The sequence below is a fragment of the Diprion similis genome, chromosome 8 (assembly GCF_021155765.1).
Source record: "Diprion similis isolate iyDipSimi1 chromosome 8, iyDipSimi1.1, whole genome shotgun sequence".
NCBI lineage: Eukaryota > Metazoa > Arthropoda > Insecta > Hymenoptera > Diprionidae > Diprion > Diprion similis.
In genome coordinates, this window is record NC_060112.1 from 7,112,888 (window position 1) to 7,137,109 (window position 24,222).

Consider the following 24,222-nt stretch of genomic DNA (forward strand, 5'->3'; position numbering starts at 1 on the left):
ATCATCAAATTGTTCTTTTATCTATTGTATTGGCTAATGGTTTATTTCCACCTTGTTTTATGCCTAAATCTTCGCTGAAGTACCCATTAGCCTGCATGTATTTTAAAGGATGTCTGCACGCGGGTTTTCCGGCATTTCGTCATGAGCTTCGGAACTGGCCAGAACTGGATCGATGGCTCCGAGTTGCCGAGTTACGGAGAATCCGGGAGTCAGACACGGATTTGTGCGACAAAACACAAGTAAAGAAACGCGTGCAACGACTTACTCACTCATGGATCGTGAGTCGATTCTCCGTTCAGAGCCTGATTGCGAGTTAGTCGGGTCCGACACTCGACAAGTCGCAGACCCGTTTCGCGAGCTCCGCAGAGAAGTTTCAGCTCCGCGTGGCGCAGCCTTATTTGAACAAGTTATTCGCCAACTGTCAATCACCTTGCGAAAGAGTCAAGAGAAGATAGAATAAGTGAAGAAAGGAGAACGCAATGTCGCGCCTACAGAATTTAATCGAGAACTGGCCTCTTCTGACGTTCGCAATGACTTTGGCCCTGAGCGGTAGAATCGCTGACGGCCAGGTAGACGAATCTGCGATTTTCTACCCCGGTGAGACGAACCTGAACAGGCTGCGATCGACACGCGGTGGAAACGTTACTCTTGAGGTAATTATCACGTTGTTTGTCGACGTTATTATTTTACTCTAACAAATACGTTATTTTTCACTTTTACGGGTGTAGCAATGCGTCTGAAATTATATAGCATCCACCGATGCCCATAATTCATTCATTTTATATATGCACGTGCATTTATCTTCACTGACGTAGTCGAGAGTAAGGTAATATAAGCACGTCGCGCAGAATATCCAATATCCATTATAGGTACACGTGTACATCATTGCATCATTATTTTTGCAAAGATCATTATTATCGAGGTAATTTCGTTGAGTAAGGGTCATCGCGAGACGATCAGATGAAAAGATTTCAAACCGACTTACAATTAGCTTTCGATTGTATAGAACTCTGTACCACTTCTGAACCAACTAATTTGAATTCAGTCAATCTCATTCTACATCCAGATCTATTCTTTCCACCTATGTTTTCTCTAAACGAACTTATTGTCCGAATTCGATCCCGCCTTTTGATCACCTGTTGCGCAAACATATATAATCCGTGCAAAACCGAGGGGATATTCACTCTTAAAATTAGTTGTACACCCTAGTTTGAAATGAAATGAGAAAGAAATCACAGTATATTTCATATGAAATGACAAGAGCAGAGCTGCAATCGGTTGAAATCAACTAAAAACAGTTAGAATGGGTATTAAAATCGCTTTGAAATCATAATGAAATCATTCAAGATCATCTGAAATTATGCGGAATGATTTGACATCAGTAAAAGTCTCGAAATCACTTGTACACCAATAGTCTATGTGAATAGCTTATAGCGGAAAACGAGCAGCACAGCCGAAGAAGTGTGATTGGCAATAAAAAATTGAAAACATATGTTTAACAACTAGCAGGTGTTTTTCAATATTACAATAGACAGAAACGTGTATGAAATTGAGGTAAAGAATGTAACGAGACCTCGAGGTAACATGTGGTTTGAATAATTCATGACTATATTGCCCCGCGGGTTACCCTGTAACAGTTTTCTTAAAATTTTATTTTTATTTTTATTTTCGTAGGTCACAATCGATTCTGTAATCGTTACCTTCTGCCGCCTCCGTGTTCCGTACCTTTGATAGACGGTTGTTTATCGCTACTTATACGTACACGACAAGGACGTGAAAGTTCGTATCGACTCGGGTCTAGGAGAATCGCTCATAATTCAGCTCACCGAGTAGCTATAGAAACGTTTCTAGGATAGTCAGTCTGACTTGCTAGCATGGCTCGAAAGTACTGTGAATTTTGATTAAAAAATTAATTAATAACATTCAAGGAAATTGTACGGGCAGTTCCAATTAATACTTTTTTATGCTTCAACTTATTGGTAGTCAACTCGGGTCCTTTATGCGGCAATAGAAAATTACGGCGGAATAACTTGATCTCAAATAATCTAAGAAAATTTCTAATTCATTTTCTGTTGTATCGCAACTAACATAGTTATTTACACTCATACTAATCGTCCGACGTATTTCTATTTCAGTCCTTATTCGTCAGGCAAATTACCCATTTCATAAAGTGCGTGATATGTATATACTTTACGTGGTGCACCACTAACGGATATGGGAATCCTGCGCGCGTATAATATCGTCATCGTTATCGGGACTATGAACAAATCAAGCTTTAATCTCAGATTTTTATCAGGTGTGTAAAAGATGTATTCTGCAATTTTGCGAATACCAATAAACAAGGTGATAATTTTTTTAACGGGAAACACAAACCGATTGCCAATAAATGAGTCACGACGGAATGCGGTCTTCGATCGTGCCGGATGTTCTCTAATAATTTTTTTTCACCTTCTAGTGACTTAGTTTTTGCTTCGAAATTTTTGCTGCCTTTATCGAATGACTTTCATTGTGCACGTGTATTTATAATGTTTACAGATTCGCACCGAGTGCAAAGAACGCAACGAATTCGGTTCGACCTCGAGAATTCTAAGGCGGCTAATCATACTCGTTTACATTCAATTTATATACACAGTGCAGCACAATGCGTTATTATACATTCAACGGATTGCTTTTGTAATCGGTAATTCACAGCTCCCGGTCACCGATTCACCAATCTTATACGTCATATGTATATTCTAGGCAGAGGTAACTTGAAGATTACGATGTACTTGAGATTTTCTCGATCAGCTATTTCGTAATCATTTATCAAGGCTGAAATCTGAGAATTGCAAGTTTTTCTTTGCAAATATTTCAAATCCCGTGCGCTTTATGCCTTTGTTAGAATTCGCAGAATCTTCTTTCTCGTCGTGCCAGAGACGATGTACTAAAAATAATCATATTATAATATGTAGTAAAATCATTATCAGTACGTTTTATATGTGAAATTTTTTAATCAGTTACACAGCTATATTCAAATGTAGAGGATAGACTGTGCAGAGAAAGTAAAAATAAAAGGTACATTATGCATGGGATACTTTTCGAGAATAATTAAAAAAATATTTCACGGAATCGAGAATTTGTCATCGTTATGTAGCGGTTTAGGTATACGAGTGTATTAATATATCCCGTTGAATCATCAATAAAACTAATAAATAAATCGATATCACGTCCTTGTATAGTATAAATAACGATAATAAACGGGCAACGGAAACGAGTTTTCAAGAATATCGCGAGGAATTTACCGTATGTTCAAAGGACGTAAATTTTTGCGGTTTACAAGTAGCGAATAAACACGCCGATATCTATACCCTCGATGATTCACACATCTCAAGTGAACGATGCGCGATGGAGAGAAAAAAATCATCTTACGCAAGTTCTCTAACAGGAAGTGCAGCCGTCCGACGATGACTTTCAATTAAAGTTCAAGTCACCAGTCGAAAGTTAAAATTTTTGTTAATCTTTCGAAATAGTGAAGAAGAAAAAAATCAATCAGTGACACAACTGCATTCCAGGAGGAAAAGCTAGGCGCTTAAAAATTCATTGATTCGAATCGGAGAGACGCTTCGTCGTGGTTTGACAACCTTTTCGTTTCACCCGTTCTTACTCATGCGATTATAAAGAATTTATTCATGCACACGTGTTACTGCACGCCGCGTGCTGCAGGTAGAATTTCGCCCTCATCCATGATTCAGAATCAGAATCTCCGCTGTTGGGTTGTAATAAATATTGTCCAGTTTATCTGTCACGTACATCGAAACCGGCGCGGAGATATAAATATACCGTTCAATGCCGCAATTTCCAGTTATTTGCTGTTTTTTCTTGATTTTTAGCTCCCCCCTCTCGAGTTTAATCTGTATATACAATTTATCTAAGATATCACGCAATCAATTTCCAGGTCTGAATCATTCGTTGAAATTTTTGAGCATAAATTTTTGCCTCCTGTGACTCATCGGTTTAATCGATGTTCGGAAATTCTTGAGTTAATATACGAATATTGAATCACTTTGTAATTTATATTATCAGAAATAATATGGTAGAAATTTAAACTCGCATCAAACACTGTCCTTTCTCACCTGTAATGAACGCACTTGTCATAGAATAATAACTAACGAATTAAAAATTATGAACAAATCTACTTTAAACTTCCTTATCTACTAATTTTTCAGACGGAGCTCAGACTGGCCCAAGAGTTCAACGAGATTCAAACATGGGAGGAGTTTCTCGGTAAAATTCAAGGCGTACCGGAAGGAGTGCAGCTTGGGGTCCCATCGCTGATAAGTGAGTATATTAACGCGAATATCAATAATAATAACAACAAGTCGCTTATAATATTGCATAAATCTTTATTGTTAAATTGCTTCGCGTTATAACACATATCACAGAAACTTTATTCTCGTTATATAAGAATTATCGTAGGTATAATGTATAAGTAAATAGTAATAAGTAATATAGATATTTAACACGGTATTGAGATAATAATAATAAACAAGATTATTGCAGGTGTATATAGATATAGATTTATATTTATATGTATATGTTGTATACGTATACTTTGATATATTTCATTAGGACATATCGCACCCCGGCGACGAGGTCGACACGACTCAAAAATCGGGATTTTTCAGAAGTAAATAACTACGAATTATGCTCATGGACGTTACGTGTTGTTCTTTGTTCTGTCCCGACCGATTTTTCAACTAGAGAAACGTCACATTTCAGGCTTACAGATTCGAACTTTGCAAATCCAAATATGGTCCCAACTCAAAAATTGGCACCCTTTTCGCCAGTGTGCAATATATTGGGTATATTAATAATAATAATAATAATAATAGCTTATTGCCTCCCGGTAAAAAAAAAATCTACGCCGTAACAACTGTAACGAGATCAATTCACAGTATTGCATGGTATAAAACAAATACAGGGTATAGGTATAATTGCTGAACCGAACGGACAGCTAACTGATAAATAAAAATCTAACAGAAAATAAAGAATATTATAAAAATAATCGCAGACCCAGTCCGCGCCTACAATGAAATTCGATTAAGGAAACATCAGACGAATAACATGTTGCGATATAGAAGCTCAACATTTATAACAAATAATAGAAAAGAAAGAAAACGCGTATATTGCTCTCAGCTCCATATAAATATTGCGATATATTGCTTAAATTTAGAAACTTGCAGCTTTTATTATGATGGAAGTAGAACAGAGATAAAGAACCGAACATTAAGTTCACGCGATGATTAAATTATCTCCTCCATGATATGAAAAAGAAAACAAAAATAACGAAAATAAAATGTGCTAATTATTATGCACCGATATTTCATATGGATAATCATTTTAGAGGTTTTGAATCTGCGAACGAACATTGATCGCATTTCAAGCCGACAATCGTAGCAGAAAAAAAAAGTGATCAAAATCCCTTCGAACCACGGCTTGATAAAGGGTATGTGAAAAAGCAAAAAAGAAAGACTAAATTCCATATTCCGATGGACAGAATCGAAAATAGATTCCAAGATAGGGTTCGCTGTTCACACGAATTCCGAGCCGGTGTCGACGAATCCACAGGGCGCGTTGAACTCCTGAGTCAAGCTGCGCCTGCACCTCGAGCTGCCCTGATATATGATCAGGTGAATGAGATAGTTAAATACGAATCGAGAGCCGCAGCGATGGGGCAGTTGTGCTTCGCCGAGCGGACGGTCGTATAAATCAGCAAAGACGAGTCTACCCTCGCGGTTGTACTGAGGAGTGCGAAGCGCGGCTTCCGCCCTCCGGGCAGAAATCTCGGCGTTGAAATTCTCCAGGAAGCGGTCGCGCTGCGCGACGAAGTCGTCCTCCTCGTTAACCGTCGGAAAATAGCCGCCGAAGTTGCAGTTTATGTTGGGCACAAGCTTGCTGCTGATTTCTGTGATCTCGTCAAGCGTTGGCAGCAGCGTTCGATCCTGGCCGTCAGTCTCCATCGGATGAACAGCCTCCTGGTGCATCGGATCACCAACGTCCCTGGTGGAAAGAAAGCGAGTTAATTTCTACGAAAATCTCAGCAACTCTTTTTTAGGAGTTTGAGAAATGGTTGTTGTTTTTTAAAAGAAGTCTTTTTCTCCTCTACTTTCATTTTAATTGGATAATTTTGGAATTGAGTGCTTTTTCGGTACGTAAAACGTTGCGGAAATAGGTATTACTTTTTGTAGAATATCTTAGAATTTATGATTTAGAGAAGAGAAACAATGAACTAATGTTTGTTTATTCTCTTTACAAGGATCACTTATTGACACAAGGCGAGTTCAAAAATATTTTACAGATTTTTTGAATTCACAAAAATCTTACGGAAAAGATGAGGAAAAGTCTTTGAACACAGACATATTATTTGCTAGGTCAGTTAAGATAGATTCGAAAATAGTATTTCATACTCTCTCCAAAGATATTCGTAATCTTATACAGAGAATAATTCCAAAAAACTAGTATTCATCTGCGTAATCTTATGAAAAAGAATTTCTCTGTTTTCGTAACTGTAGATTCGCACACAAAAGTTGTAAGAAGTTGCAATGTTTTAGTCTACAATCATCTATACGTGAAACTACAACTGTTTCTATTTATTCCCAATTATTTGTATAAATTCTTAAAATTCTACAAGATTTCGCAGACTTTCATTGTCATTTATACGGCCTGGATATTTGATAACTTATGATTTTTTGTATATGAGGAATGACTCATATTTTACTCTTTTTCAAAAATTCCCCGAGTTTGATTTCACTTCTTTTTTTTATGACTAATTGATTTCATCTATATTCTATTGTAGATTATTGGTATATATTGCAACTCTTCTCAAATATTTCATCGAATTTTCCATTTTTTTCGCATAGGAATTATTTTTACCACGGCTCCTCCTCGTCGAGGATTTCACTGCTGACGAGCGAATAGGCGATCTGTAGCTGGCTCTGCCTCCGCCACTTCTGAAGCTCGGTTCCCCGCTTAGCTGACTTCTTCGAGAACTCGATCTGACCCCTGGCCTCGACGTACTTGACCCCGGATCGCGACTCGAGGACGTCGAAGCCCCATTCGTCGGCCTTTATCCTGCGCGACGAAGGCCGCTCCTCGTTCCGCATCCTCCGGATGCTCGCCTCGATTTCCTCCGGTCTGGTCGGCGCCACGTCCAAGGCGAAGAGCCTCGTCAGATCGTTTTCGTTCAGCTCCCACGGCCCGTCACTCTCTTCGACTTTCTTCACCACGTTGTTGTTCTCCGGGTCCAAAACCACCGGCTCACCATCGCTAATTGAAAGGCCCTCGAAGTTCAGACGACATTTCGATGTTATCGCGTAATTGTCTGCCGTGTTGTCACGGTGAAGTTTCCTGCAATAGTTAAAAACGAAATCGATAAACTTGCGAGCTTTAAGCTGAACTTCGTCAAATTCATCCCGAAATCGTTATTATGCATATTACACTAAAAAATCGCATTTGGTACAGTAACGAATGTGCATTTGCCGATTCTTACAACACTGTAATACGGTATGTTTAATATGCCATTACAATACATTGTGAAAAATGATGACGTCAAAATTGACCAAAATTGCCCACTGCAGGCTATTACAACGGTAAAATTTTTAATGCAATAAATCCAAAAATTCAATATCAGATGGCGTTAGATTGATATCGAATAACAATCTCCAAACGTCCATATAGCACTTTTCAAACAGTGTACATACAAGACTGATCTTCATGCCATATGGCACTATACAAGACATGAATTTTTAGTATACTTTATACCCTTTTCCCCGCGCGTGACTTTCCAGCGTTACTGCCATATCGATTATTTTCAATTTTCAAACTCTCGCCCGAGGCGCCAGGTTCAATTTAAGCCCGTCAAGAAGGTTTCTGCTGGTGTTAGTCGGTCATGGATGTGTGGATTTGTCGCCATGAGTTTGGTCATCTGCATATGCAGATTGGCACTTGGGCTCGGCCACGGAGAGAGAGAGAGAGAGAGAGAGATAAAGAGAGACAGAAAGAGAGAGCGGGAGAGCGAGAGAGGGAGGAGGGGTCGGTGTTCTCAGTATAGCGTAAGGTTGTACAACCAGACGTAGTAAAATAAAACTCGACAAACGGTATATCAAGACGGCGTATAATATTCCCCGTCCATAGTATTAAGGTATAGTGCGAGCGTTAGTTCGTAGTACGGGGATCCTTGGACCCGGAGTTTAAAGTCAAGGTCAAAAAAATCTGGCAAACTATCCAACGCTAATGTGTACGTGTTATACATCACTATGCCATGGTGGAAACACATTACAGACCGCCGATGGCCGGTGACCCCCTAGCTAGTTTAGCGTCTCGTTTCTTCTGCTTCTCCTTCTCTTCTCCCTCTTTGTTTAATCGAATGCCAAACTTGTCCGTGCAAGTAAACGCGAAATCGATCGAACCCGCGACCGTCCAAATTCATCGTAACCACATTTTTAAATTGTGAATTAAATTATAGAGACAAAATTTGCATCCAGGAAGAGGGATTGTCACCGAAAATTCTCCCGGCATGATATTTGATTATAAGTAATCTGAATGCAAGTAGAGTTGCTTATATGATATGGTTGAAAGGAAAACGTTGACCTTTTGCCGCAATCAAAGTTGAGAATAATACCGTTCGGACTTCGCAGTCGTCGACGAAAACAACGTTTGGTCTCAACTACCGAGTTGCTTAACAAACATTCGAACACCAAACGATGTTGTATCGTTGACGGGCCGCGCAACACGGACAAGAAAAATCGACCGTCACCACCATGAACTGACCTTGCGATCTGGGATTTCCTGTAGCTGATGCTCGACGCGGATTCGATGCAGTTGAATACGTGCCTGGACGCGACTTTGTGGGTCTTCATGAAAGCCGCGACATTTTCGCGGCCTCTAATCGTACGCCCGAACCAGTCGAGGACGACGTTATGGGCTAGATGATCCTCGAGGCCGGGGGCGAGTCCGTCGACCAGGGAGAAGTAGCTGTTGGCGAAGGATATCGCCTGAGATTGCTCCTCCATCCTGACGGTATCGGTCTATTGACCTCTCCTGGCCAGCTCTGCGGCGCGTTTTGGACGTGTGATTAGAATAACGGACTAGACTGTGACTCGATTTACCTTCTCCCAGAAGCCGGCGACGATCACAAGACGAACAACAACGGTCAGCGTGCGGAAAAATTGTACAAGGGATGCGGAAAATCGAGGATCCGTTAACCACGAACCATCCCTTAACCACGTACCGTATACGAGCGCTGTTCTCCTTCTCGTTTTTATATCGCGAACCGGTCCAGAATCCCTAAAACTATTGACTCCTACAGGATGAGGTAGAGTTCTCGTTAGGTAACAAACGCCGGTTGATATCCCTCCGTCTCTTCTCCTCCTCACACACCGTACAACCGACTACTCCACTCTCGGACGTACTATGACCACGGTTTTACTCCAGCTCCTCTCCCCTCTCCACCACCGCATCGCGGTTTCTTCTCCCTCTTTCTCCTTCCTCCGTGTCGTATACTATACTCGCAGTTTTTTTTACCACTCCGCAAGACGTAGCAGAGCACGGTATATTTGCACGTGAATGAAGAAGCGTCTGTCCTGCGAAATGACGGAGAGAGAGCGAGAGAAAGAGGGAGAGAGAGAGAGAGAGAGAGAAATGATTACCCCAAATCACACCTAATTCACAAACTTCTTTTCAGACCGATTCAACAACGGGGATGAACGCGCGAACGTCGAGATACCGAGGCAGGCGTCCTGCACCCCGAAGGAACAGCCCGTACTCCTGAAGATGTCCAACATGAATACCAAGTACTTTCCCTCCTGCGCGTGGGTGCCACAGTGCACCGGGTGCTGTGGACATTCCGAGTTCTCCTGCCAACCGACCGAGACCGTCGCGAGGAACTTTCAGGTGATCGCCGTTGATTTCGATATAGAGAAGAACATGAACTTCAAGCGCAGGGAGACCGTCATCGTCGAGGAGCACACGAAGTGTGCGTGCGCCTGCACCCGGAAGGCCAAGGTAAGGCAGTCGATTTTGGAACACGTTTGTTGTCTCTCCTCCCGGTAAGTTCATCGGTTAATCCATTCGATCCGCTTCTGACAGGACTGCAACGAGAAGCAAACTTACATCGCTAACGAGTGTCGTTGCCAGTGTGCGAACACCGACGAAGAGTCGAAGTGCCTGGAGGACACCGAGAAGAGGACCTGGAATCCTGAAACGTGCACTTGCGCCTGCTACGGAATCTACGAATGCCAAAACGGATCTTACTACGATCACAATATATGCGGGTGCGTCAGATACCGCTGATATAATAATTCTCGGCGAAAAATCTGCCACGCTACTGTTACACATAACTTTCTTTTTCTGGCTATCCGTAATCCTTTCTATGCCGTTTCTTTCTCATTTTTCTGTTCCTCTTGTTGCGAATAAATCCGTTTCCTCGTCCGAACTGTGTGCTGGTGTACTTTGGCTTATGTGTTTAACGCCGTAAATAGACTCGCGGTAGTCCGCCTGTGGTGAAGGAAAATACAGCAATAAAAAATGCTAACGCATCTTGGCAAAGGTTCTTTCTTCTAAACATTATGCACCGTCTTCTACTTTTTGTCCCGACTGGTAATAAAAACTCCTTCCGAATGCTCCTCCTTCTGAAGTGAGTATAATCTCTTCTTCTCATTATCACCAACATCATTAGCGTTGTTGTTGTTGTTATTATTATCATTATTATTATTATTATTATTATGAGAGTAATAACTTCAGTGAAGCTTTTCGCGGCGATGTTACGTCGTCGAGTGGTTTTGGTAATTGATTTTCTTCCCTTGTGAATTATTCCCATTAACACGGTCTGTGGGTGATCTGCATGGTACACACTCTGCAAGTTTGTAATCCTGGGATTGCTGGTCCACCTACTCGCCTGCATCTGAGCACCGTAGTTAATGCTGAATGCACATCCATCACCCAAAAAACGAGTAGAGCAAAGTCGATTCTGAAGGGTGCGCGATTCACACCTGGATAGAGGCACTGTGGGTACTCAGTTCGTGTATTTTGCAAAGTAGAAGTACTCGGGTTTGAACGTTTGCATGAGTTCCCCTCGGGTGCAACGTTTCCTTGATGACGTCGAAATCGTGACTCGTCACAATTGGGTGGGGATTAGAGAAGAAAAACCCCACGTTTTTACTCTTCGCGTTTCACGGTGATTTTTGTACTCGCTGCAAAATGGCAGAAGGGCAGTAAAAACTAACGGGATAACACTGGCAAGAGGTTGTTGGGGTTTGGGAATTGTATTATATGGACTTATGACTAACAATAAGGTGCAAGTCTATTGTTCGTATGCGTTCCCTCATGCATCATCGATGAAAATTCTTCCACCACTAAGCACAAAGAGGAACCGCAATCCATCCACGAATAACATCATGACGTTTTTTCCCTGACGTAATTACAGCTGTAGAAGATTTTTCATGGGGAATCGCAATGACGACAACGGTCAGCAGAACAGGCGAACCTCTCCTAGATACAATTTACCAGGTTCATCAGCTGCTGGACAGTTTCCTGTTATCTATACCATTGACGCTGACGATCCAAGACGCAGACATAAGGAGGATCCCGAATAAAGTTTTACACCTGCTCGCTTGGAAAGATGATCCGGCCTTCCCAGCACAACAGAGATTGAAAAGAAGAGATGATGAAGATTAAATAAAGACTGTTCTATTATTCCAGAATCGCACTCTTTCCTTCGCCAATGATGACCAATCTCATTAATTGTCGAAGACGAGAAAAGCTGAGATAAGCATTCCTGTCGATAATCAGTATCCTATTTATTGTTATTGGTTGAAATGAATTGTTATTTCTAGACCAAATTTGTACACTTTTTTAGTACAAGAGACATATTTTGGCCTCATCCATGCAAAGTTTGTTCTTAAATCTGATAGTGTGGAACCAAAGTTAACAGTAAAGTAAGTAATTGTAAGGGCTAAACCCTTCTTAAGGCACGAATTTCGTGGTACTTTTAATTAACTCTATTCTTCCTTCGGGTCGTATGATCCTGAATTTCATTGCTAGACTCTGAGGGAAAAGTGATAGGGTTTTGAGCAGCTGTAATAAGGGAGTATATTTCCCTATGTGACAAAGAACAGATAAAGGATTTTCTTTTAAACAAACTGACAATGCAATATGATATTTTTCTATACGCTTCTGAACGTAATATACATGTATTTAATAAACATATTTCCAGAATAGGATACAGATATCTATTTTACAGATAAAATTCGTGTGCTCAATGCTACGCACATCATTGAGTCTGCTACACATGAAACACTGAACACACACATTGGTCTATACAGAATATAAAACATTTGTAACTAATCATTGGTCAACAAAAACATTTTACTATGGGAGATCGTCACATGATTTTTGTTTCGACAAGAAACGACCAAACAAACACAACATATCTATAGAACAGGTTCCGACACCACCGCTAAGTGTCCAAGTATTTATCTAGTTACCCTCTGGGATACTAATCGACGTCTGTAGCTCCTCCTTCTGCTTCTCCTGTAGTTGCAAGTTCAGCCTTACAATCGACTTGTTAAGCCTTAAGAGTAGGCTGTGCGAATTGTTCACAGATTCGATCGTGCTCGCTATAGATCCTGGAACAAAGAACAGCTTGTACTGAAAAATTCAGGGTGTTTTTATTTTTTTTTTATGTTTCTTATATGATTAAGAATGTAAAATTCAATATTGAGGTTATGCCTGAAGAATTCGCGATCCAATTAATGACAATTGCATGCATGTGAAAGAGAATTAATGGATACAGAAATTGGAGCCATTCGCGAATTTGATACAAGCGATATTCCCTCACCGATCGACGTCGCGATATCTTTGATCACTGACTCTGTAGATATCCTACTCTTTTTTGTTTCACTCATTTTCTGCACCGCCTAGATTGATACCTCTAACAATTACACATTAACTAATTCGACAGTGTTTAGATTCGAGACCAACTTACAGAGAGCTGAGAATCAATTTTTACTCCGTTTTTCCGTTGACATCCATTAACTTATGCAGGACGTCATACGTACTTTTTTTGAGGTTCTCTGAAATGGCGGGAAAATCCTCAACGGCAGCCATTACGTTACGCCTTTGGTCAGACTGCGTTCAGTTGCTACAATAATCAGTCGATAGGATGAGCTTTTTACGGGTAAAAAAAATCTTATAAAGTTCTACGCTTCTTTTGTTACCATGAGATTTTATGCTAGATCGATCTCTGGTTTATAAAAACAGATTTAATTAATTGTGACAAGAATTCGACCTTCACTTGACCAGTGGTGCTACAAGAAAATAAGTGAAGATCCAAAGTCGAAGCTCTGAAGGTTGCCGCAGTGCTGTCGAACTCCAATTAAGATGGCGGCGCCTTTCCGTCTTTTACATTTTCACCAAGGCGCTGAGGCGTTCACGCACTCAAAATGTTTTTTCTAAAATTAAATTATAAATGCTCAAGTTTACGTCTCGTGTGTAAATACGTGAAGGCAGAGTATCCCGCTTCATGTCTGCGATTTTTCAGTAATAAACAACCTACTGCAGATTAGCTAGTTTCGGAGTACTATGAGTAAATGTTGAAGAACTAAAAGATTTTAAGTGATATTTATAATCGAAGGTATACAATTAGCACCACCACGGATAGTTTGTAAAGCGATCGATGCCAGGCTCGCACATCTAACCCGATAAGTGTTTATTATTTGTCTGTTACTCACGTTCGGGAAGTTTACAGACGTTCGAAGGCATTCGCGGGTGGAACGGCGTGTGAGAGCCTGCGCCCAAGTTGAACAGAGACAGCGTTGGCATTCTATCAGCTGGTCAGTCTGATTCGGACCTTCAACGCGAGCATATATCGCGCAGTCTAGCGTCCCTGTTCTCCCAGTAACGCCCCAGTATGGTGAGATTATAAATCGTAAATCGAGGTAGCTAAAATCGTTTTTAAATCCGTATTAGCTGTGGTGGAAGAGAGAGAGACAGAAAGACATGTGCCGTGGTGACGTCATTACGGAGGCCTGGGGAGTTACTAGGGAGTTCGACGAGAGCGCCTCTATCGGTTAAAATGGGAACCCAAAGTCAGAGCGGTGATAAACAAATGAGGGACAAATAAATTTATGCCGCCTAAAAGTGACCGATCGTCGATTGTTTTCTACGCGTTCTAGAATTTTTCCGTTGATATTTTTCAGTCGGGACGCAGAGTTTCAATCGGAAGAATCATTTGTTGGCACTTCAAAGTGCAAGTTGACGATTTTCAACGTTGTTATTGTTTTCGCGTTCTGTCCAAGGCTCGATTTTGCCGCCCGTCCAAGTTTGTTTACAAAATAACCGACAGACTGTAGTTTAGCTTCGAGAACTTATCAGGAACAAAGCCTTCCGATACTTCTTATCCACGTCTTTTCTTCTTGCCCTTTTGCGTACTGTGCTTGCCTCTGTGTTTGTGTGTTGTGCGTGATTTTCACCGTAAAAATAGCCGATTTGTGTCTCGAAGCCTGTTTCCTGTGTGGTGCGAAAAACAGTCGCCGTATCTCCAAATGTGAGTAACCCAATTAATTACACCAACATTGATTCGATTTCTATTTTCTTAGAATGTTGTATGTACCATTACTGTTACACTTCTTTTAGCTTGAAATCTACAAGGTTTAAGTTAGTAACGTTGTAAACGGAACGAAAGAATGGAAAGAAAATTAGTATTATGCATTGTTAGAATAACTTTGAAGGAGACAAGTTTGCAAAATTTGAATATATTTTACTTCGTTACTGTTAATTGAAACTATATTATACAATTTTCCTGAACATCCATAATCGTTACAAGAACGTTACGAGCTTTATCCTCTCTGAAATCCATCAAAACCCAATCATAAATCATCTAGAATTCGACTGCACAACTCGTGGAAAATGAAATTATTTCAGGAAATGGCGTGAAATCGTTAAAATATTTTGCAATCGCTTGTCACAATATCTGTAAGTGTAATAATAGCTCGAAATAGCTCCTCGTCTTTCGCGCAGTTTCGTCTCTCCGTTTTTAGTACGAGATTGAAGTTAATGAGGTTAACGTAACGGTACATTGCAAAAAAAAAAAAATCATTAATTCTTAACCTTGACAATAACTTTCAAGATTTTGAGTTCATATAATCCGAGATTTGTTTTTGTTTTATTACGGTTTATTGAATTTCAGATCCTCCTAAGAATATAGAATATTTTATAGACGATTTTCTCCTGAATGTACATTATGTTACATTACCGTGATCAGCTTGAATCTCATTTTTCAGCATAGATACATACCTACTAGACTGTATTAAAAAAATTGACTTTTTTTTTTTTGGAAAACTATACTGAAAATATTGTTCAGGATACCGAAAAAAGGCGCCTGTTAAAATGGGAGCTCTTAATTTTAATATTAAGATGTGCCTCATCGCGATTTTCTACTTTCCATAAGAATAACATGGCAAAAATGGTTCTTGCTCCTTGCGATTTTTATATCTAGATAACGACGCGTCGTACAGAAAATTGATAAACACGTTCTTGTAGGAAATTGAACGTTCTACAAAAAAGGTCTCTTGTCATTTTACAATAAGTCTACTCCTTCAAAAGTTATTTGAGGTCCTTTGTTGATGTTTGACCTCAAATAACTTTTGAAGGAGTAGACTTATCGTAAAATGACAAGAGACCTTTTTTGTAGAACGTTCAATTTCCTACAAAAACGTGTTTATCAATTTTCTGTACGACGTTATCTAGTTATAAAAATCGCAAGGAGCAAGAACCATTTTTGCCATGTTATTCTTACGGAAAGTAGAAAATCGCGATGAAGCACATCTTAGTATTAAAATTAAGAGCTCCCATTTTAACAGGCGCCTTTTTTCGGTATCCTGAACAATATTTTCAGTATATTTTTCAAAAAAAAAAAAAAAAAAAAAAAAAAAAAAAAAAAAAAAAAAAAAAAAAAAATAGTCAACTTTTTTGATACAGTCTAATACCTACTATACAAGTTACGTGCATCTTCTTACCCCGGAGATGATTTTTGTCCGCGGCTGTACCGCAGCTCGCGTAGCCCGGTAGTCGTTCCGCATCCCATCCACCCTGCAGCAGCTCAGAAGCAGAAGCAGAGCCGTTGTGCCGACACGAGAAACACGGTTATTGCCCAGGCAGTAAATAAGATCCCGGGCGAGTCGAGGATCAGCGCCTCCTTGCCTTCGGCGCGGTCCAGTTTCCTCTCCTCTCCTCTCCTCTCCTCTCCGCCTTGACTGTAAGGTGTAATCTTCCTTCTAAGACGGCCATCGCCCGGCTTATATTACTATACATAATATGTATACATATACATATCCTATCGTTAATCTTCTATTGTATAAATTACCGACGAAACTAGTTTCGGATATTTATCCTCCTTCTTTCTTCTTCTTTTTCGTATGCGAGTCCCTCGCACTCCTTTCTCATCCCGATTCTGATCCTGCGTTATAGAAATTATTAAACGCAAGCGTGGCCAGCAGCTCCTGTCTCCCAATGCTTGATGTATATGTATACTGGGTGACGTGAGAGGCTGAGGCTACGTTTTTTTAGTATTTATTTTTCCTTCGTTATACCGTAGCTTTACAGAAAATATTAAATAATACCAAAAGACGGAAAGCAGAGATCGGAATTATTATATTCTGAGGCTGTTCACCGCAATACGACACACCTCCTGACCTCACCGTCTCCAATTCGATCCATTTATTGATATGTTGTTGTTCCGGCTCCAAAACATTTTTCTGAATTTTTTTGATCGCAACCATCAACATTTCCGACGATGGCAGTGAAATTTGCAAGTGAGAGCGAGTATGCTCCAACGATGAGTAAACTTCGAAGTCGCTTTGAATCGGTAAAAAGGAATCCTCAAACGCCACAATTACACTGCCTAATCCCCCGAGGCAATGGAGTTGTTTTTACTAAAAAACAGTCAACAACTGTAGAGTATCAGATCGTCATAGATTTTTGAAGAAATCTAAACGCGCCTAAGTCATTGACCAAATAAAATGTAAAACAACAGCACGTTGTTTTTGTTATTATTGTTCGAGTTTTTAATTCCTTTACATATGTCCTCAATCACTTTTTTACCCATGACAGAATTTATTCTCCAGATTGACAGTCATCGTTGAAGTGTTTCGTCGAATAAAATTATTGAATAATTGAGAAAAAATATTAGAAAAATTCCGTCCATGTTTTCGGCATTGGGAGGGTGTTCTCCATCGGTGATAAAATATTCGTGAATTTTTTCAGAATTTACAAAATGATGCAAATTTTCAAACTAAAAAATCTTATTCCTCAGAAAATGTTGGTCAAAGAAATCCGAAAAAATTGAGAAAAATGTTTCAGAGTTAGAACAACCACATAACAATAAATAGATCGAATCGGAGACGGTGAGGTCTTCTGTATGATATTACAGGAGTGCAATTTGATCTACGTGTAATGAGAAATTCCTACAATTCCTCGTTATGAGTACACAATACGCGCCTGAGACTTGGCAACCTAACAATCGTCGCTGTAACTTAACTATAGCAATGGGATTAGCATGACTGGATTAAAAAAACGAACATTTATTACAAATGAAAAAAAAAAATGCGTAAATTTTATAGGCATAGAAAATAAAATTCAGTTCATAATTTTACACAACTTATTTTTACATCTCATTATATCGTACAATATCATAGTAAGAAAAAATAAAAAAAAAACTTTAAATAGGAAGCTTGATGAAACCGAGATTTATTCTTTCTCTATTTTGTGAATATAAACCGAAACGAATTACGAATCGAATAAATAATGATGAACCTGAAATCCTGATCTTTCTCTCACCACGTGATGTGCTGCAGCTAGTAACGCGTTCCTCGTTTCTTCTCTCCATTTGCTCCTCCTCGCCTCGATTCAAGTAAGCTACTCAGTAGCCTAAACTCCTGATCGTGGCGCCGCTTCTTCGTCTTCTTTAAATCGTTGTCGTCGTGGTTCGGGATATTTACCCCGGATGTTGTTATTCTTATTTTCTTCGTCTTGTTTTCTCTCTTTATTTTCAGTTTGCTCGTTTGTTTTTTTCATTTTTTCCCTATCGTGGCGCCGTTTGTTGACAATCTATTTCTGTCACCCTCGAGCTGCACGATCATTCGCACTTCCATTATTCTATGGTGAGCCGGATTTTATCAGATCATCAATCTCGACTGGAGTCATCGGCTTCTCTTTTTTCTTTCTCTTTTCTCTTGTTGCAGTTCGTCTCCTGCAGCAGTAGCACGTTTCTGAATTTTACAAACGCGAACTCGTTTCGCAAGCTTCCTGATTACTCATTGAGCGTTCCTGCTTCATCTTATTCTTCTTATTCGTCTTCTTCTTCTTCTTCCTTTTCTTCGTCGGAAACTCCCCTTTTCATGAATGACCGCGTATGTTAACATACTTCTATGGGCATAATAATTGTACAAGATTTTTTCTCTTCCTATTGGTTTAGTAAAATTAGAAAGTTTAATCATATCTATTCCTCTTCTTCTTCTTTTTTTTTTTTTTTGTTTTCCACACTTGATCGAGGTGTGAAAAATTCCCATCACAAATTAATAATAATTATAAAGAAAATAAAATATGACTAAAATAATATTAACGAGAGGAAAATCATGATTCCCTTTTGGTTTCTCTGCAATGGCCGCGGGGTCTGTATATACTTTAAGTATAGGACTTACCTCCTCGAAGAATTCTCTAATAGCTCTCAGCCTACTCCGTGTGTATACCTATACCTATATCTTCGTATGTAGGCATCGGCAGGATAGGGTACAAGTTTCTTTTATGGTGACGTCATCGTTCGAACATGGCTAACATGGACCATCTCTCTCTCCCTCTAATACTGTACCTATACATATGACAACTTACGGATACTTAGGGTTCCTACAAATGTTGTCATATACGATTCTATATATCCGTATACGTATATGTATATGCGGTGTGTAAATGACGCTGCGCCACAACTGCAGCGCGTAGCATCGTATTACGCACACCCTATATATGTTTTCTATAGGCTGATGACCTTTACATATTTAACTAGGCCAGTGACACGGGCTCCGGGTGCGTTGTGTATATATGTATATATGTATATATGCATGTATTCATCCGTGCATCGCGCGGAATTGGATTAGAGAGGATGCGCAGGTTGATTTCTCCTTCCTCTTACCTTTTTATTCACAGATGTGAAGTCGGTGTGATAATGTATTTCGGGTTTTATTTCGCACTTTTCGTTCCGTTTATTCTCTCTATTTTTCGTTTTGCGGAACTGCGCGTTTCTCAACGGAGAAAAAGAAATTTATCGGATACATAGATATTATTGATTCTGAGAGGAGGAAGAAGAAGATGCCTTAAAAACCGTTTCGAATATATAATTCTTTTTTTTTTTTTATATAATAAAATTTAGAACTAAAAATTCCACAGTACTTATAGCATATAAGGTTGTCTGTATAGTCAATTTTATTCTTTATCTTAATTTCAATCTCTGATCACACCTTGAAACTTTCTAATTTCATATGGGAAGAGAATAATGGTATTTTTTTTTTATTTCTCATCTTTAACCCAGGCAGGTATATTATCTCTGATTATCCCGGGACTTAAACTCAACAGATTCTCGGTCTGGTGGTATTACCAAAGGATTAACAACATCGATGGTTGGTGTAACGCGTGTATATATATGTGTAGTATATATGGGTGCATGGTGATTTGTGATTGTATTTGTATAGTTGTAGTGGAGAAGTGGATGATGGTATAAGCCGATTACGCCGCCGCCTGCTTGCAGGTTATTTTATTCAAGCCAAACTTATAATAAAACGACTGAATGCCGCCGCATCGCGTCGTCGCCGTAATCTAATCGCTGCCTGCTTTGCTCCTTTCCAGGTATGCACAAGTTTCAAACTCACGCGTATTAACGTGTGTGTGTGTGTGTTACACTGACCCAAGTCATGGAGTTGGACTTACTTTTCCCCGAAGTGATACGCGATAGAGTGTACATATACGTAACACACTTGCAGCATGTTGTATTATACTCATATCAATATACATACCTCTATATATGTATACACGCGACATGGATGCAATAAGAATTGTTATCGATTAACCTAAACAAAAAAGTAGAATTACGTAGTATATAAATTAAATGCATTATTATTAATTTTCTCTTCTTTTGGTATAAATTTTATTTGAATAGAAAAACGAACGATATTGATAATGATAGTAATAATATAGTTGTGTGATCGTCAATATCTGCGGAAAATATAGTGAAATTTGAATCGTTCGGATATATTCTTATTAAATTTGTTTATTTTTTCCTGCTGATCTGTATACATATATGATAGGAAGTAACGTTAATTCTCCGAATCAAAAATTTGTGTAAAATTGATAATATCGAGGGTATTTTTGTCTAAGAAATCTTATATTTTGCGTGGTAAAATCGCACCTAACACCCGCAGATAATATTACGTATGTACATTATATTTCCCACTGATCCCGAGTTATGTGCTGTGCAACAGCAGCTACGCGTATTTCATATCTAAGCATATACTACGAACCCGGGTGTCGAACAGACAATGCACTCGAGACCTTAGCTCCCATTCTCTCTCTTTCTCTCTCTCTCCCTCGCTGCTCTTTTCTATTTGCCCGCGGCTGCAGCGGCGCGGCAATATGGCGGATGGATGCTGCTTGCCGCCGCTGCCGTTGCTGTAAAAGTAATAAACGAACAACTCGAAGAGCGAGTCACTAGACCCATGCTGTTCTCCTGTGTACCGAGAGAACCGCTTTCAGCCAGACCCACGCAAGTTTTAGAAAATTGACAATGTGACAAAGAAAATTTTCCATATAATTAAACAATCTTAAGAATAATTTATATCAATCGTGTTCTAGATTGTATAATAATATACCGTATAAGGTATAACGAAATTGTGATAAAAATTTGAAGTTTATACATATACATAGAGTTCGAGATGGCGGATAAAATTTTTTTTTTATATAGATTTGGTAAATAATATTAATAATGATAACAATAATATGTGTTAATATACGAAGAAGAAAAATGGCACGTCTATATTAAAAATTGAAAAAAGTTTATGCAAATGGTATGGATATCTCGATGGGTATTGTATTCATCGGAGGGAGAGGATCTAGTAGTTGACCATGAGTGGAAAGCGGGTTGGCGCGAGGAGGAAGAGGGGGGAAAATAACCTAGCGCTTCAATCGAAAGTTGAACGACCTCTATAGCATCATCATACCGCGCATCCCGCGATATACAGTAACACATACGACGCGGGGCTGAGATGTGCTGTTGCTGTTGCTGTTGCTGTTGCTGTTCCTGTTCCTTCGCGTTCTCTTCGTCTCTCGCTTACGAAGTAGCGGTAGGAGAAGAATTTTACAGGAGGAAGCTTCGCTCCTCTCCGAGGTATAGAGAGAGTGAGAGAGAAGGAGTCCCATCGTCTCCTCGACGACCGACCGACCGAGTATACGTCACTCACGCGATGCATGCTATACTGATGCTGATGCTGATGCTGATGCTCTTGACGCTCTGGAAAACTTCTGCTGTCGTTGAGTGGTTACAATAAATATCGGATTCCGTGAAACCGTTCTTTCTCGCGGTTTGAGAAGATAAGAGAATAGAGAAATGAGATAGGTAGATAGATAGATAATGATTTATTACGCTCGTAGAAATGTTGGTCAATACGTACCACCTATTTATTATAGAAGGGTTATAAACAAAAGTTAGCGCGAGAATATGAGGAGGGGAAGTAAGCAAGCGGAGGCGAAGAGTAAAGCGAAATAGTATGTAAGTGAAATGAAGAGTGGATAAACGGGTAATAACTAAATGTGTAGGTAATTAGATGAAACTAGGAAAAGAGTAACCAAGAAATTAAAAATAGAAAATTAACGCAGGAAGATTTTTTTTTATTTTTGTCTAACGCAGTTGATCATGGAAAAAAATTATGGACCCTATATGTTTGTTTGGAAAAGGTTAGGAGAGTATCGGAATTTAATAGTTTTTTTCATCGTTGTTCAAGGACGACTTAAGTTGGCAAATTTTTAGGGCAAGGTTGGGATTTCACCATTTTTTGTTATCTTACAATTAGTCAGGAAATTTTTAGAAAAAGTTCAGGGAAGCCTAAGGAAGTTAGTTATACGATAAATAACGAATTATATGTATATGTATTATAAAATTTAGCTTGCTGAGATAATAATTGAAAATGGAATTTACACGTGTCTTTCATTGCTTTGCGCTTGTTTTGATTTTTCATTAGGCTCAATTTAATATTTCGAAAAAGACAAAAATTTTCATAGGATCTTGCTGACTTTTCTATTGAACATGATTTCCCAATTTTTTCTGTCAACTGTTTTTCCTCTCCAAAGTAGTATGACGAATATTGTACGCTTACCCTGGTTTTTGAATCTCGTTTCCTCCTCGGTCCGGTATTATTCCCAGATACATAAAACCGGGTCCTAATCATGACTCGACTGGACTGGACGTTACATACATTTATAACCTGTAGGCCTGACGTTAGGAAAAATAAAAATAAAAATGAAAGCAAAAAAAAAAAAAAAAAAAAAAAAAAAACAATAATAACGAACGTACAACGAGTTATCTGGAAGTCGTGTATAATTTATTTAATATAACATTGCGGTACGTAGGCGAGAAATTAATTTCATCGCATGATCGGTGTATACATATATACATATATGCGTATGTGTGTAGTGTTATTATAACGAATTATATAATTATATATCCGTTGCAGTAATCATTTTTTATTCCGCTATTCTCTGCGTAGCTTCAGGCGGCTTCTGCAGGCTGTAATATTCAAACGTTATATACAAATTATAATTCTCAACGCAAAACTGGTCAACGTTCTTCCATTCTTTTTTCCTTCTTTTTTCAGTCAGTAATGCGTACAGTATAATGTACCTATATTCTTATGGTATATTGTGCATATTCTATGGCCTGCATAACCCATTATAATTAGTTTTGTTTCCTTTGATCCTTCTCTCGATTGTTGAGATATTTTCTTTGCCATTTTTGTGGCGAAGGAAGACACGGGAAATATGGTACATCAGGAAAAAGTCACCGTCGTGAGAAATCACGCGAAAAGGTACCTTAAACGTTGCCCGACTATTCCTCCCTTCATCTCACGTTTCTTTGTGAAATGACGCTGCTGCTGCATCGGGACGGCACTCAGTCAGCAAGTTTTTCCTCCTCGTATGTACGCGACGCTTTCTTTTTGCCCGAGTTCCGGCTCAATGTTGTACATTACACACGTAGGTATAATACGCGTCCTTCTCTTCTTCTGATAGGCTTATAACCTGTGGATCAAACCGGGTTTCATCTTCTCCAAACTGTACTGTATACACATACGATTCTCCGGGTTCCATTATGTCTATAATTGAGGAGGTGCCCTAGTGGATATCAACGTTGTTATATATATATATCTCAAAATATAGAACTCCACGTATCTCAAACACGAAAAAGGCTTCACAGCTCATTCTATACGCAATTATAAACAAAAACACTGCAATTCATTTACATTTGACGCAGATACAAAGAACGGGCGTAAATTCTTATAATTTATTATTGCGATTTCGTAGAGTTCGTGCAATTTCTTTATTTCTGCGTTAAATGAAAATGTATTGCAAGTTTTTTTTTTTTTTTTTTTTTTATTTATTATTATTATTAAGAAAATCAAAACACTTGGAGCAATTTGAGTGTGAGTGCTTCATTATTTATAGTTTCAAGAACATATTGGAATTTTTTAATTGAAATTAAAAATAAAATGGCGACATAGTGCATATAAGTAGCGAACGACTCCGAACTCGAGGCCTTGTGCAGTGGCGCATCTCCTGATATCACTATCCAACTTTGAACGGATACAAAACTTTTTTCAATTGAAGACACTTTTTCGGGTTCGAGCTCGTAGCTTAAATGTTGAAAAAAAAAAAAAAATTTCAGGTATATAAGACTGTGAGCAAAAAAATTCAGTTTTCGACCTAAGAATTGTTAGAAAAATAAAAATTTTCGGATTGATATTCAAAAATCTAGCCACAACCTGGAATCGACAAACAAGTTTTCCTGATTGTGTCATAATTTCGTAATCGATCGGATAAAAATGGACCACCGGATTGAAAACGTGTTCGTTCGATACTTACATGCGCCATTTTGTT

At 39.0% G+C, this 24,222-nt stretch overlaps 2 protein-coding genes across 6 annotated transcripts; one reads left to right on the forward strand and one right to left on the reverse strand.

Moving 5' to 3' along the window:
• The first annotated feature begins 118 nt into the window (after positions 1-118).
• Positions 119-12,183, forward strand: LOC124409832. The gene is made up of 5 exons (XM_046887723.1): positions 119-653; positions 4,206-4,317; positions 9,722-10,041; positions 10,126-10,310; positions 11,462-12,183. Exons 1-5 carry the CDS (start codon positions 480-482, stop codon positions 11,628-11,630), a joined length of 960 nt encoding a protein of 319 aa, XP_046743679.1. The 5' UTR covers positions 119-479; the 3' UTR covers positions 11,631-12,183.
• LOC124409831 lies at positions 3,963-20,849 on the reverse strand. Of its 5 annotated transcripts, none has more exons than XM_046887722.1 (6): positions 20,839-20,849; positions 13,022-13,071; positions 12,522-12,662; positions 8,809-9,088; positions 6,913-7,386; positions 4,369-6,039 (listed from the first exon to the last, which is right to left on the reverse strand). In XM_046887722.1, the coding sequence occupies exons 4-6, from the start codon at positions 9,048-9,050 to the stop codon at positions 5,571-5,573; spliced, it is 1,185 nt and encodes a 394-aa protein (XP_046743678.1). In that variant the 5' UTR covers positions 9,051-9,088; positions 12,522-12,662; positions 13,022-13,071; positions 20,839-20,849; the 3' UTR covers positions 4,369-5,570. The 5 variants fall into 5 exon arrangements, 4 of the variants coding, with proteins under 4 accessions (XP_046743678.1, XP_046743675.1, XP_046743677.1 ...); XM_046887719.1 differs by having other exon boundaries at positions 12,875-13,071; XM_046887721.1 differs by lacking the exon at positions 20,839-20,849 and adding an exon at positions 12,875-12,953 and having other exon boundaries at positions 13,022-13,243.
• Positions 20,850-24,222: the final 3,373 nt, after the last annotated feature.